This window comes from Varroa destructor, unplaced genomic scaffold (genome assembly GCF_002443255.2).
Source record: "Varroa destructor unplaced genomic scaffold, Vdes_3.0 BEIS01000007.1, whole genome shotgun sequence".
Classification (NCBI taxonomy): domain Eukaryota; kingdom Metazoa; phylum Arthropoda; class Arachnida; order Mesostigmata; family Varroidae; genus Varroa; species Varroa destructor.
Genome location: NW_019211460.1, coordinates 2,986,870 through 3,002,926, shown reverse-complemented (window position 1 = coordinate 3,002,926; position 16,057 = coordinate 2,986,870). Strand labels below are relative to the sequence as shown.

Below are 16,057 nucleotides of genomic sequence, written 5' to 3'. Positions count from 1 at the left end.
TGTAGCTCTTTTCATGCCCCTAAGGATTATTGGCATTTAAGTAAAGAAAATTGTATTTTTTAGTTGTAATTTGTAATGTAGAAATTGTATTATTCACATGTACATTCTGGCTAAATCAAGAGAAACTAAACTCACGGAATGCACCCTGCTCTGATAACGAACGACAAGCGAGAATACATACGAGCAACGTTAGGTAAGCTCGTCAATTCGCTGCAGTGTCATCATAAAATAAAGAATCCTCTTGAGTTATTGTCTCTTTTACTAAATTAATTTCACACAGGCTGCTAGAAACGCTGCTGCCTGATTTTCAGTCGCCTTTAATTGGTAATAAACATGCTTCAACAGGTAAAGCATGACGGCAAATGCAAAACAACCATTTATATGCGTTACAGATAGGGCAAATGTGCAACTCCTTTTTATTTTTTTGCGGCGATCTCTATGTAATACACAGGCATGAGTGCGTTCATGAAAGCGCCACTTTACTATCGACCCTGCAGGAAAGCGTCGAAGCTGTCTCGTTTCGCGCCGCCTTGCTAAAGACCACCCGGTGCTCATCCTCTGAAAGATCTGTTTTTACGTTCCTCAGGAGACCTCTATTTCTCAACAATGACAATGACAACGACAACAACAAAAACAACCATAACAAGCAAGTGCTCCTTGCTTAATTGCTCGGAAACAAAACGCAACATTTACTGAGGAGAGTGCTGTTAAATATATTTTGTAAAGTGAGCTGCTACGCCTATCCTTAGAACTTAGTAGAGAAAGCACGTTACCCGATTGTGAGTGGACCTTCAGTTCTTCTGGCTCAAACTGGATTGAAACTGCTTTTGACGTAAGGAAACTTGTTCACCTGTCACTAGCCTGGTCAAAGTACGGTATTTATCTTGGCGACTTTATGTTTTTCACATTTTTTCTATTGTTTTTCAACTATAGATTCTTGACTGATATCTGTTTGATGCATTGGTATAAATCATTTCTGGATCAATCCAAGCATTGGATGTATTCAATAGACCTCTTTATACTAAATCTTGCCTATGTACACATGTATTCTGTAGCGTGACGAATGCGCAGGCAGAACTCGAAAAAACCCTTGCTAGTAATTTTCTTAAAAATGACATAGAAAAATGGTATATGAATTTTCGAAAAACCATTAACATCTGCCTGCGACAAAACACACAATTCACATCCATAGATGACATGCTACTGGAATAGCTTTGCTGGAGAATACGCAAAATTGTAACAAACCGCTTTAAAATATCTTCGTACTTTTGCATACGGGCTGGCGTAAAAATAGTATATATTGTGTTCCAGAAGTGTGCTCCGCTTCCTTATAATAGAGTTTGAGCTAACTTTAAAATGCGTATCTCGAAGAGAACAAAACAAGTTTTAAAGCGTTTATGTTGCCTACAGAGTAGATTAAACGGAGAATTATTCAACGGCGAGGCTTGGTTAGATGGAGAAAGGGGACGCGTTTGAATGAAAATTGAACCAAGTACTCTGTTTAATTGCTGGAACGTACAGAGAAGCAAAGAAGGAGAAGAGACAACATAGTGAGATGATGGGTGGATGTAAGGAGGTTAATGGTTTAGGTGCGAAGGCAAAAGAATGATGTACGTTGACGGGAGGTAAAAAAGGAAAAAAGGAAAGAAAAAAGGGATGCGATAACAGATAGTGGACCTCTCTGTACAAAATATAGCGAGGATTTGTATAGATGTATATGTACATACGAGATGGGGCGTGTTATATATATATATATATAAAATAATTGTTCATTCGCAAGTATATTGGAAGGAAAAGGGCTTTGTAGAAAAGCGTAAGAAAACAAAGCGGTAGTAGACACAACACGTGTCAACTGGTGTGATCAGATGATTCCAAAATGCGAAAGATCTCTATAGCTTAGAATGAAATGTTTTTCTCTGTTCATCAGTGGGTAATCTCAAAGGCAGGCTGACCAACAGATCTCTTACTTTCACGTCGTAAACGCTCTTTCCTATGAAACTTTAGCTATAATTGCTTTCGATAGGTCTTTTTAAGCCTGCTAAATAGCCAAGAAGGGATCGAAATGGTTACCTGTGTTATAAATGATGGTTCGTCTTAGTAAAGAAAGCATTTATAGTTACGCATTTATTAACTGTAATTAACATGCTAAAGAATCATGTTGTCAACATGGTGAGATATAGCAAAAAATCGGAAATAGATGAAATCATTAGATTTTTTCACAAAAAATCTGGAAAACCTAAGAAATAATTCCCTTGAATTTAAGAATTGTTGAAATTTCAGCACAGATTACAGGGTTGTTTGAGCAGTCAATATTGAAAAAATGACCTAAAGTAAAAAGATAATGAAACAATCCTGGCAGTCGACAATCTGAACGCACACTTCCAGTTGTAGTTAAATTGGTTTCTAGTAATACTATTTAACATCTTCTGACGCAACTATTTTTCTTCTAGGACAATGCTAAAAAGCACTCCATTAGACATTTTAAGGTGACTTAAATAAAGTTGTACCTTTTCGTCCCCAAAAGTTAATGTTTTTCGACTAATGTTATAGTGTGCGTGGCCGATGTTATTCCATTACAATTATTTAGAAATGTGCTTGAAGAACCTCTTATTTAAATAGCCCTTTTTATGATTAAATAAAAACAATAATCGAGTAATAAAAATGTTTACTCATTTTATACATATCAAGATGTTTTGTTAGTAAAAAAATCTCTTTTTTTAAGTGAATGTAGGTTCGAAACCTACCTTGTTCAATTAAAATTTTAATTTCAAGCAAAAATAATAAAACTGTTTAAGTTGATAGTTTCCGACTAATGCATCGTGTGCCTAAAAAGCAGTCCAAAAAAAGTTGGCTAAGTCCTGTTGGACTTAGCTCAAGGTTTTTTGATTTAAACTTTAATTTTAATTTAAAAAATTTAAGAATCCACCTTGGAATATTCTTCTTATACTAAATAACTAAGCTGTAATGATTTACACTATGTACTGAGAAAATCTTAGAAAACATAAAAAATTGTATAAACTTTGCAAGATTTCAAAATGCGTAAATATTTTTTAGTTCCTTTAATCTAACAGCTATTAAGAATGTACCGCGGATTCAGAATGAACCACCATAGTCTACCTGATTTATATACGAATAATAACGAACAAATTCATTTGGGCACTTATTTTCTCAATGTAAAATGTATTCTGTATGAAAGTATTTTCACTTTATCTTTTTTTGCCTCGAAACATTCCTAGTGATGAATCGAGCCTTAAGGAGTGTGTTGTAATATGCTTTTGACCTACCTTCAACCTGCAATGCCTTAAAACCTCCGGTTCTATCGTCCCCTTCTAACTACTACGAAAGCCAGAAGATGCGCGCGCCCTACTTGGTAGCCGTAAAACCTTTTCTTTCAAGACAATCTCCACAGAATTTTTTTGTACCGATGCCCGGAATGAAACACGTTATTTATTGCAAAATTTAGTTTAACATACCAGCCTTAAAATAGTGTTGTTCTTCGTTTTTGCTTTAAGCGTCGTCACTATTATCATTAGATTGGTAATAAGCAATAAAAAGTAAGAACGTCGTAACATTGAATATATACGAAGGATCTAATAGAGTACTTGAAAGCGAAAAAATATTATTGTTCCTTATTACTACGTTAAATAAAAATATAAGGATCAAAGAGACAAAGAAATGGTCACGAAGTTCCAGAATGGTCTCGAACAAAAGTTAGTGAGGCGAATCAGTCAATGACAATCATTACTGTTAATTTAAATATAGTCAAAAAGACACACAGTAAAAACAAGGCCCTGTATAAGATATCCTGACGAAGATAAAGGTTGTAAAATGTGACATAGCATAGTCTCCCAGGAAACGTACAGTTACAATCCTATGTTGCTAGTAGGCAAAAATTAAGGATAATTTTTAGCGGTAAGCTGGAAGAACCCACAATTAAAACGATCAGAAACGAATGACTTATGATCCATGAATAGCTGCTTGTTATAAAGAGTTGTATAAAAAATTTTCTAATCGAGAGACCTAAAAACCATAGGTTAATCTTGTGTAAACGAAGATAGAATTTACAATGTTGGTACACTCGTAGTGTACCAACATTGTAATTTTGTTTATAAAAAATTGGTAAATAAAAAACTTGCCAACGTTAAAAGCATTTTGTCTTTACTAGAAGATAATGGGTGAAGAGCACAGGAGAGCGATAAATGTAAAACCTTAAAAATCACTATAAGGAAAAAGTGCAGGAATGCATGACCAAACGCGAGGTTGCATAATGAATTGCAAGGTAATAAGCTGCATCTAAGTAAAACTTGACATGTCTCGCCTTCCACATAACACAAAAATATCGTGTGGAAGGCGAGACAAAATGTCGGCGAAGGTAGCAGCCTATCTTGTATGAATGGCCGGTATCATTCCGGCCGGAAATTCTTTGGTCCATAATACCCTAAACTACTTGAATTAAAAATAAGTAAATAACCGTAACTGTAGTGGTCTTACTTAATATTACTATGATTCAAAATACGACCATGTCTTCGGTGAGACAATATTGCCTGTTGTAACATGTTCTAGTGAGATGTGATATACCGAAGCATTAATGATTATCACCATTACTTTTGCAGATGCCTCAAAAATCGGCAAGTGGTGCAGTCAAGCAGGTTGGCGGCCGTAAGGTTGCATTTAGCGGCAAAAAAAAGAAAGACCAACTAAAAGTAAATAGCTTTGCATTTAGAAACAAATTATTTTACTTACAACCTAAGTTTAGTTTGCTGAGTGCACTAATCACTACAGTTAAAGGTTAAAATCAAAATTTACTGCGGAAAATTTTGTAGAAATACAACTATTTGCAACGTACATACCTAAACAAACGCATAAACTAAAACAAACTTTATTGCCTGATTTTTCTAAATTAAAATGTTCATTAGTTTCATTATTATAAGAGCTATCTGATTACCATTTGGAAATAATTCTGAGGTTTACGATTTTAAGTAGTTGCAAAAGAACGTAACTGACAAGATGATGCGTGTTTTTTGCTGCAGATGAAACGACAAAAGAAGGCAGGGATCCAAATGGGTCCAGCAGGGGACGATGCATCTGAAGGTGAACGCGAGCTGGGAGATCGCGTACTCCGGATTAACGATATGGGAAACCCCACTGGAAGGAACACAAGGTCGAAACATAATGAAACAAACACATGAAGTGACTGGACATAAGATACATAATCCATTCTATTTTATTGACCAAAAGCGCGAAGACCAACCTAAAAGAATTACTATATAATTCGTAGCATCTCTTCACCAACAGATAGTTTTTAATAGGCAGGTTAGCGGATCCCGTAAAATTTCTGGTTATATAGTATAATTCAGATTTCATTACAAATGGTGCGTGTCCATATAGAGCGATTTTGGTCAACTGAGTTATTTGAAGTCAAATCTTTTGAGTCATTAAGAAAAACCAACTGGACAAATCTGTTGATTTGCAGGTATGCGTTGATTTTTCAGCAGCAGACCAAAGAAGAAATGGACGAGATCAAGAAAAGGGTCCGGAGGCCATTCAAGTTCCTTGGAGAGGTATATATGCTGTTGTACATGAACTACTTAAAGTAACCTGTGATGACGATTGGCCTCGTATTGGCGATTTTCGCATTATCTTAGCAGATTTTCTTGAATGGGAAAATATGTGAATCTAAAAGTCCAAGTAGAACTATATAAACTTAAAATCCCAAATATATTATAGCTCATATGCAATTCTTTCTGCGTAATGTAAGAGTGTTAGCAGGCTTATAATTTAAGAAAATAGAGGTAGAAATTAGTGTGTAAATTATATATACCAACTGTGGTTGCGCGCCAACACGCCGTCACCTTAAAAACCAATATGAATATTTTTGTAGTATTTAAGCATTGTCTTCAAAATATTCCATGTGCCCTTCTTGTTATTTCGTGAAAATTTAGTAGTACATTCAAAGTAATTCTAGTACGACGGCAAATTGGCCGTATGGCAGCAAATCAGTAATGCTGATCTTATGAATTGTTTCCGATGATACAAAAATGTCGTTCAGGAGGCATTGTACCTCGTTCGTGATACAGATCCGCTGGGGATGCCACGGCGTCCTGTGTGGGAGCATGGTTGGTCAAAAGAAAAATTGGACGCCCACGAGAACAAATATTTCAGAGAATTCACACGCAAGGTGATTTTTTTTTAAATTTAAACATGTTATGTGATCTCTATGTCTTATACGATGTCTTTGATTTTTCAAGAATAAGGCCAATTGCACAGGATAAAGGAATTAATATAGAATATTTAGCCTTAGCAATTTGAGACGAATTACGATATTTATGTATTGTTTACCATATTTCGCACGAGATTTCCTCAGAAAAGTGTGATAGAAAATGTTCCGTAACTGCGGTTTGCCTTGCGGTATGTTTCCGCGCTTGCGTTTGTGTGAGATTTTATAGTTGATGCAAACACAACCATCTTTGTCCTATTTCGAGCTCAATCTGGAGACGTGGCGTCAGCTCTGGAGAGTCATAGAAATGTCGGATGTTCTCTTGCTTATTGCCGATGTGAGGTAATTGGTGTTTCGACGTGTTTTTTAGTTCTCAATAATAATAACAGCAGGGTAACACTACCATGAAAGGCAGCTGGCCCAATTTAAGAAGCCCTTACTAATTTTACTAGTCATCTGACGTAAAAGACCTTTGTAGTACTAATGCTTCATTAAATTATCCTAACACCATTTTCAGACCTCTTACTATTCAAAGAACATAATGACTAACCCGTGCATACTTTTTACTTCAGAGTGAAACACGGCCTATTGACGATAACTCTTGTTTTGATTCAATCCGTCTTACCGCCTTTCAGATACCCCTTGATACACATTCCTCTATCGCTTCTTGAGTATATTGGAGACCTCGGCAAGCGTGTTATTATAGTACTAAATAAGGTAAGATTTCTCATCTTCTTAGACGTAAATTGTGAGTTGTTTTTAACATGCCTTTGATAAATACTTAATGTGTGTACTAAAAGTTCATAATCATCTTTTGCTATAGGACCGAAAAAAGAGCAATTGAATCAATCGACATTTAATCGCATTTGGATGTAATCTATATATTTCAGTCATTCTTATTATTGCATACGTTGTCGTATCGGTGAAACACGGTAAGCGCGGATTAGGATATTTGAACACCTATTGCTACTAATTACAATAGTTACAAATACATACGTATTCAGCGATATAACAGTTAATACAGCTACAGGTGTCTGACCACACGACATATGAAATCGCTTTTAGTTCTATTTGGGCGGGCATGTAAATGCAGATTCATCCATAACCTTTTTTTATCGCAAATTGTTTATTTAATCCCAAAGTTTGACATTTATGCTCTTATTTTTAAATTCAAATACCACTTTTATAGTGATCTGTAAGTCTAAATTTTTTAGCACATAGATAACTAATGTGCTTGAAATATTGATAGGTTCTTTAGGCTAAGACGTCGTGATACAGCCCTGGTACAATAAATACCTATAGGAAAAATCTTAATTTTGAACAACCGCATAGCTCTTTTGCTTGTCTTATCAGTCCGAGAGTAGGCTATGATAAAATTTACATATATTTTGCTTCGAACGACACCCGGTGCCGTTCATGAGGGATGCTTGTATTTTCTTCTCGGCCGTCTTGTCAGGGATTGCGTTTATTTTCAAGGCGTTTACTTACACTCATTCGATTCTCTTGAAATTTATTCTGTTCCCGTGCGTGCCTGCAATTCGTCCATTTTTTTTTTGGAGCTATAGAGCAGCCGTTTGAATGCATAAAGGCATGTTTAGACATTTTAGTTCTTGTAGCAACTTGTTCACACAAATAAATATTAAGCAGGACATCAAGCCCCCTGTATATTGTATTTCGCTTGCCTGTCATGCGGATGATCGTGTAGTCATTCGATGGGCTATTTCGACGACGTTTTTTTGCATATGTCCTTGATAAGCCTGAGTGTGCTTCTTCGAAGCTTAGAACGTAAAAATATTCCGATCAGTTTTTCTTTTTAATGTCAACAAATACTGCACATTATAGGTTTCTGTTTGCTGTTGTTATAGACCAAATACATTAGACCTGGTAGCGTACCTTCGCATTTTTATTGATAAGACAGAGTGATAATTTTTTTAATAAGTTATTTGTGATGATAAACCATTATGTAACTCTTGCGCAGGTTATTTTACATGCACAATTATACCCTACATTCTGATTACTTTCAAGAGGCTCCTTTTTAGCGCTTTTCAAAGCAAAACATAATATCAATTACAAATTGGTATTCCGTAGGTGGATTTAGTTGATCCTGAACTTGCAGCCTCGTGGATTACATTTCTCGAAAAAGAGCACTCCGGAGTCAAGGTTATACCCTTTGCTAGTTACGCGGGATGCAAGGCCGTCGGTGAGTAAGCGATATATCTAGTCGCGCTGAACGAATTCGGATGATCTAATAAATACTTGAGCAAAGCTTTTTACATTACTAAAGTTGCAACAAGTGTCTGTGATTACATTGATACACCAGCATGAACACCTGCAAAACAACGATGAATTCCCACTGAATGTGGCCATAACCACTGTAGCGCTGTCTAACTGGATGTAGTTCTCATTTAGGCAAACATGGGCGTGGCAAAATGCGAACCCCACTACACTCTTGTTTAGCACTCTTGGATGCCGTCAAGAGTGTACTCGGAAGTGAAGCTGCCAAGGTAATATTTTCTGCATCGCTTACGTTTCATTAGGCTAGTCGAGATTTTGCTCCTCCGCCAACAAGTTGTTTTCAGCTTTCAAAGGAATTGCCTTTCGTTCCAACTGAGCAAATAGAAAATGAGAGCCAATCTGGCTTTCAACTTCTCAAACTAGTCCTTTGGTGTACTCAATAAATTAATCATTTTAATGTTGAGATGAGATAATGACACTTTAATAAAACAGTTTAAAGCATTTTAAAAACATTTTTTCACTTATATTAAATTTAGCCGTATAGAAAGCGTATTAGTCAATCTGGTTTAAATCTCATGCAAATTTGATTTTCTTTAGATCGACTTATCGTCGTGGGAGAATAAGATTCGTGAAGATTGTGAGTTACATGGAAGTCAGGTTGACCATGATTCCGAACTCGAGGTAAGTCGTTAAACTGTTTTGTTAGGTTACTTATATGCATAGTATATTAACTAATAATTGCACAAGCAAGGCTTGGGTCCTTTTTGTTCGACGCGCTCTTTTCATGTTTCGTGTCACGTAACAAAGAAGCATCTGTGGTCATTATTGGTAGTTACCGAGTTATGCCATACTCTATGTAAAAAACGTGGAATGCCTTAGAAAAATGGAAAAGAAAGGTGTGTGAGGACAATCTTCTGCGACACTTAAATGATCTCAAAACGTGACAAGTAGCTTGAGTTAAAATTCGTCTCTGTAATTTCTGTAAATTTCGATGATTTTTTTTTGTTATTAATGTATCTTGCCAGGTGGGAGAGGTGATCGAACAGGACGACGTCGTACTATCGAGTCGTTTTCAGGAGGGACTGTTTCTGACTCTTGGCATGCTTGGGCATCCTAACGTCGGAAAGAGCTCTCTTCTTAACGCCCTAATGGGCAAAAAGGTAACGTCGGCTTACAAATATAAAAGCAATTATCCAGGTCTAAAGATGTTGTTCAGCGCCATGTGAAAGGTATTACTACATTGTTTTTGCGTGGCAGAGTAATCGGATTCCGAGAAGGAACAGAAGTGTTCCAGTTTTACGAATCGATCTATAATCTATAATAAATTATACCTACAGTTCTAATAAATAGAGTGAACAAAATATATACAGCACAACCCGCTTTTAATGTATGATAGCGATTCGTACCACAGATATACTACAAATCCTCGATTTTAAACAAAACAAAAGTTTTAGTTCTCCTAGTTATTGAGTTTTTCTTCTGCTACTCGATTCGCTTTTTTTGTATGTTTAATAAAATTTGCTAATAGGTCAATATTTTTGCAGGTTGTGTCAGTTTCTCGGACACCTGGTCACACGAAGCATTTTCAAACCATCTTTCTCACAAAACAGCTTCGCCTTTGCGATTGCCCGGGACTTGTTTTTCCAACGAAACATCCACGAGAGTTGCAGGTACGTTCATTTCAGTTTACAAGGCTGCCCCAAGATAGTTATCGGTAAAATTGAAAGGTAATCTATATTATCGATTCTAGATAGCCGCCAACCTTCTGCTCAGAGGTCTATGGAAGCTACTCATGAAAGCGATCTTTATTTACTACCAAAATAATAACACCTAAGCTGATGCTAGTGTTTTGGAATACCGTTCCTTAACCTGTTTTATGTTTGTTTACGTATCGTGCGTCCAGGTAGTTTCTGGCAGCTTCCCGATTGCCCAGCTTCGGACACCTTTGGCAGCAGTCGAATATGTTGCGCAAAGAATCCATGTGGAGCGGATTCTCAGGTTAGTATTATTGAAACAACAGTGTGATTAATGTAACATAGGGAGTCCTATACTATCCTTTTCCAGGATTTACCTTTATAGCTGTTTAGTTCAAGTACTAATTAACAAATATACTCCAAGCAAACATTTTGATAAGAATGTTGCGGTAGACAAGCTAGACAAGCGACATTCGTTTTTGCCACTGTCGTTTTTTAAAGACAAATTTAACTAGGCTGTTTTCTCTCTATAAATCTTCTCTATAAAGACGTCGCTACGCTAAGCTAACTATATATGTCAATTTTCTGCATATATTGATTCTGTAAAAACAGTCGCAGGATTATATTGGATACTTCGTAAATACCAGAATACTATAATTTTATTAGTGTAGAATGTTAGAACTTACGAAATATAAAAAACAAATTTATCTTTCGTTTCAAACAGATTACCAAAGGTGGATACCGATGAGTCGGATTGGTCTGCGTTCGAGATTGCCGAATCATGGGCGGAAAAGAGAGGTTTTATAACGGCTAGGACAGGCCGGCCTGATGTCAACAGGTGCGATAGTAATTTTGGGCTGTGCATATTTGTGTTCAACGACATTTTCTGAAAACCAAAATGCCTATCCCGATCGAAGGTTTAAACTCATGTAATTTTTCGAATACCAACATTATGTATGTGAATCGAACTATATATTCTAGTAGTATTTTAGACACATACATTTCTGTGTATGAACCTAGACTTTTAGATAAAAAATGTTTTTAATCGTAATTTTAGAAAGCTTAATATTCATATAATTCATGTGTTTCAATATTATCTTACAGGGCTGCGCATCATTTATTGAGGATGGTGCTGGACGGCCGAACCCTCTGTGTAGCTTTTAGGCCCCCTAAAGAGGAACACGATCAACAGCCTGATAAAAAGCTTATTAATAAAATCTTAGAGGTATGTTTCATCCCATGAATCATAGACAACTAAACGGGCCATCCTTGCTCGTTTTAGCTCACGATCAGTTTCTTTTGACACCAACATTTTTTTTTAAAGTATGCGCTTGATACGGTCAGGCGTATGTCTGCACTTAGCATAAAACTGTGGGCTCCCATACCAATAGATCAACTTGTTTAAAAGCAGTATACACTCATACTCATCAATGACTTATAGAATGCATTTAACGCTTGTAAATGCAAATTTAGATTCGAGGCGTGAAGCGCGAGGCGTTGTCGGACGTCGATGAAAACGACGAGTCTGATGTAGATTCGGTAGATTCTGAAGGAGGGGACGGAACCGCTGATGAGGAGAGTGGCGATAATACAGGAGATAATATCAGCTGTAAAAAAGGTAGTAACATTGTTAGTCCTAGAAGATTAGTGTAGTGTTTAATCGTGTATCACTTTATTACATTGAGATGTAATAAAGTTACAGATTAAGTTAAAGGTTACAGATTACTGACACAATGTTAGACATTCCGCTGACGATGCCAATGATGTTCTTCCCACTATTTTAACTGGACTTTGTGCCGTTTCAGGTGAAGCCTCAGGTGCAGAGAAGAAAATCATGAACAGATTTGCGGCTCTTGTTGCTGACGACGACGATGATGATAACGATGAATGAGGATAATGCTCCGAAAGACTAAAAAAAAACTGTAAAAATAAGAATAACTATGGCTAAAGAAGATGCAAAATAGAATTTACATAAACAAAGTGCCTCTTCCCATATTATCGCAGCACCCGAATGTGGGAATGGTCAAAAGTCAAGAATATACACCAAGATTTAAAAAAAAACAACTGTTCTCAAATTATTTTTCGTTTATAAATAATTTGTCCCTCGAAAGCATCTTTTTTTTTATCGTTTAAACGAGATGAGTATGTGAAGTTGTCCCTACTACTTTTCTCCAACTGATACATATACAAGAGCCATATTTGAGTCATAAAGAAGGTATCTGTGAATATAATGATGAGTAGAAACAATACTGAACCTGCAACATGTTTTCGCACTTATCCATGTGCATCCTAAAAACGCCGCCACAAGGTTCAATGGTAATGTTTTCGAATTCTACTAGTGTGTATTCGCTAGACGCGTAGTAATACGAATTTATCTTTACAAATGCCGGAGTTCTTCCGAAAGTGAATTCATTTAGGCAAACTTTAGAAAGGGTTCTATTTTCCAAATTAGGTATTTTTCCCTATCCATATTTAGAACACTTACTGCTGTGGACTCTTTGAAAGTTAAAGCTTTAAAAACCAAATAACTGTGAGGATAAATGAAGCGATTCGATAGCACTGCAGAAGATAATCGATCGTTGACGATACAGTTCGTTTTGTAAACTCGATTTTTATTAGATATTTGCTGTTTATTCACCTTGCAAGATATTACAGTAATAAGACTTGAGCTTACAAGGATGAAAAAGAAATTGTTTGTGCTCTAATATATTTAAAACAACTATCATTTTCGATTATATATACCCCACTGTACCTAGAGGAAAGTCCTATATGCATTGCTCTAGTAAGGCTGAGAATATTTGCATATTTGAACACGATTAAGATGTTGTTCAACATATGTCTGCGGAGAGGTCTATGGACGGGGTATCATAATGTGAATGTTTTAAAGAAAGGATAATAGGTATGAAATTATAGCAATGACATGTTGACCTCAGACCTACCTTAATCAGAGCTGCCTTTACTGCTCTTTGAACATATTAACTACTACCTCTATTGCTATTCTCACTCCGGAAGCAAACGGAATCTATGGGTAGAAATACATTCTGATAAACACTTAAATAGATATTTCTTTTTGTGTGTCTTGTCCCTTAAAGTGTTGTGCTTAGAAATCTATTTCCGCATGATCTCTCTTTGTAGTAATATCAGATGAGACGCTTTTTAAAGGAGCTGTAATGGGACGTAATTTCGTTTTTAAATGCGTTGCAGTATGTGCCCCCCCCCCCCCCCCCCCCAAAAAACCCACAAAAAATGCGTTTAACACCGTGAACAGAAAGGACTCTTAAAGTCCATAAAAAACCACGATCAGTTAACGACGTCAAAGAGAATACAGGTAGGCACTTATCGGCCGTAACAGTGTGGGCTGTGCAAACCACAGCGGCGGACCCGTTGGAGACACTGTGAACACTGCTAACAGAACTCTCAGATCAAACGGTGCCATAAATAAAACATATATAGCTTGCTACTAATTAGCCGGGAGACTCATTTGACGTAAATAGTATTGACATTTATTTAATTTTGTACTATCAGGCTAAGTTCATAGTTGATTTTGAGCACCAAAAGAAATATAGTAGCTCTGTACTGTGCAACAGGTGTAGTAAATATATGGGGAAAAACAAACATCAAACAGGCCTACACTGGTAAAGGTTGCTAACTTCGTGCTTCTGCCTGTGCATTACGTTGACAATCCTTTCTTTCGGAAGATAGTAACTAATCAGACTCCTGGAAGTCGATTGCATCCGAGTTATCCAGTCATATGGAAATCGATTTAATTTTTTCACATAGAGTCCGTAAAGATTTACAATAAATTTTTTTTATTTATTATTGGAGTTTTAAATTGCAGCGATTTCTTTAATAATACCCAATCGACCTGTCGACTCCGTCAGATTAAACTCTGTGATGATCAGAAGGGCCGTAGGGTCACTGTTTTACAAGTAACAACTTGTATTATGGATAACCAATATTTTTTTGTGACTTATTGCCACTAATTATACGATAGAAGTAGGAGACGTCTAATGATTAATTACTTATCCTACCATAACTAACTTTCGACAGTACAAGTATTAAAAAATCTGGTCACATAATGATGATGCGCTCACAGGTGCTTCACGTATTGAGCAAAATACCAGAAGTCCTCTTGTTAATATAATTTTATTTTTATGATGTGCTCTAGTAACGAAAAGGAAAATGAAAAACGAAGTGCTGTATATTGAAGTACGAAATGTCAGCACATTACAAACGAATCAATAATATCTGTTTATACAACGCTAATCTCTTTGTTTCTTAACTGTTTCTATGTGAATCGCAAAAGCCGCCTCAACCAAAATAAAGTAACCATCAATAATCAAAAATATCTGTTATTTGTTTTCTTTTAAAATACTGATTTCGATATTACTTGAAAAAATATATGCTTGGGACCACTTTATATCACATCATAGTATCATACCAATTAATAGTATCTTCATAAACCTTTAGTGATAACAACTTGATTAAAAAAATTACATTAGATTTTTTCTCTTTCAAAAGTGGTGGCAATATAGGATAAGTTACATATCTGATACCCTATATACTTATATATCCGGTCGTAAATGTATACGACCAAGTGAAAGCGGAGCGAGCCTTAATGTTTCGTGGTAGCTATAGCTAAGGTTTCTGCTTCGACTAGCGACGGCTAAGTGCCATTATGAAAAGTGATTATATACCCGTTGTCAAGGGCTTGCGACGTTATCAGTGCCATCGCTGGTGTCCGCTGTTTGAGTTCTTCCAACCCGAGTAGCGGATACTGCAAAATCCTCAAACATGTTAATGCTAAAGACAAAACGGCATTTTCAATGTCTAGCGGCTTTTTCATGCTATTTGCTTCCTCCAGTACATAATACATACATAATCATCGAAGTTCTGTTATACCAGACGGCTCTAGTCCACCTCGGTGGTGCCAGATTGTACTCTTCTGATCTCCATACTTACACGATGCACACACAGGAAATACTAGCAGCCGTCAATCAAATTGGCTGTCGGTTGAGGGCGAAATATGCACTCAGAATGTGGTCTATCTAAATGGCTGATATCCATCCGGCCGATAAACGGCCGACTCCCCGGATTCCGAAAAGGTTCGGCTAGTCGAGTCCTTACCTTCTCTGACCTGGGCCGCCTGGTTCTTGCTTGATTACTGAGGCTGCTCGGACACCACGCCGGCCATGGTCAACGTAAGAAAACTTCAAGCGCATGCTACGATAGGGCATTCTGGAGCTAAAGACTGATTAGTTTGAATCCTATGCCGGACGTGGCACAAGACTAAATCTAATACTGTGCCACTTCTGGCATAATTTGCAGATGAGGTTGCAGACGGATGCCACTAGAACAGGATGGGGGTTGAGCTGAACAAAGACATACGCTAACCGCAGCCCAATTGACTTAAAGTGTTGTTGTTAGAAGGCAGACCGTCTGGTAGTAGTGTGGGGCTTCAAGATGTTCTGACCGTAGTTGTGCAAACGCCGCTTTAAGTCAGTCACTTACATACGTTGCATAGAAGTCCTAAAGGAGAAGGCAAGTGTCTACTCAAAACTGAGAGAACTGGCTCTGATACCGCTGGAGTACAGCTTTGGGGTCTTCCAGAAAATGCATATAGCGGGTGTTCTGCTGCGAATTAATCCACATCTTACCGCCCTAGGGAAAGCCATTATGTTGTACCATTCGCAAGCGGATGGCTAGGCATATCGACTGCCAAAAGATGTTGCAGGAGCGCTTTTTACCGAAAGCGTATTGAGGACGTAGGACCGGGAGACAGAGTCTCAGTAGAGATGTATCAAGTGTTGAACTGGGACTCAGAAAAGCGCATCAACGCTAGAACGTCTGTTCGGCAAAATGGGCATCTTCTATGCCTTCTGAAGGTCTACTAAGGGCAATAAGGCTTTCC

General features: G+C 37.1%; 1 protein-coding gene across 4 annotated transcripts; it reads left to right on the top strand.

Moving 5' to 3' along the window:
• The first annotated feature begins 582 nt into the window (after positions 1 to 582).
• On the top strand, positions 583 to 14,494 carry Ns4 (Nucleostemin 4). 4 transcript variants are annotated; one of them, XM_022815594.2, is made up of 17 exons: positions 583 to 832; positions 4,614 to 4,703; positions 5,031 to 5,161; positions 5,474 to 5,561; positions 6,050 to 6,178; positions 6,447 to 6,559; positions 6,853 to 6,934; positions 8,306 to 8,417; positions 8,627 to 8,721; positions 9,050 to 9,133; positions 9,478 to 9,612; positions 9,997 to 10,122; positions 10,356 to 10,450; positions 10,871 to 10,984; positions 11,251 to 11,371; positions 11,620 to 11,764; positions 11,952 to 14,494. In XM_022815594.2, exons 2-17 carry the CDS (start codon positions 4,614 to 4,616, stop codon positions 12,035 to 12,037), a joined length of 1,746 nt encoding a protein of 581 aa, XP_022671329.1. In that variant the 5' UTR covers positions 583 to 832; the 3' UTR covers positions 12,038 to 14,494. The 4 variants fall into 4 exon arrangements, with proteins under 4 accessions (XP_022671329.1, XP_022671331.1, XP_022671330.1 ...); XM_022815596.2 differs by having other exon boundaries at positions 583 to 870; XM_022815595.2 differs by having other exon boundaries at positions 583 to 875.
• The last annotated feature ends 1,563 nt before the right edge of the window (positions 14,495 to 16,057 follow it).

Coding starts and splice junctions, on each gene's coding strand:
- Ns4 (XM_022815594.2), top strand. CDS start 4,614: ATGCCTCAAAAATCGGCAAGTGGTGCAGTCAAGCAGGTTGGCGGCCGT. Junction 6,179..6,446: donor TCAGAGAATTCACACGCAAG/GTGATTTTTTTT, acceptor GAGATTTTATAG/TTGATGCAAACACAACCATC. Junction 10,123..10,355: donor AACATCCACGAGAGTTGCAG/GTACGTTCATTT, acceptor TCGTGCGTCCAG/GTAGTTTCTGGCAGCTTCCC.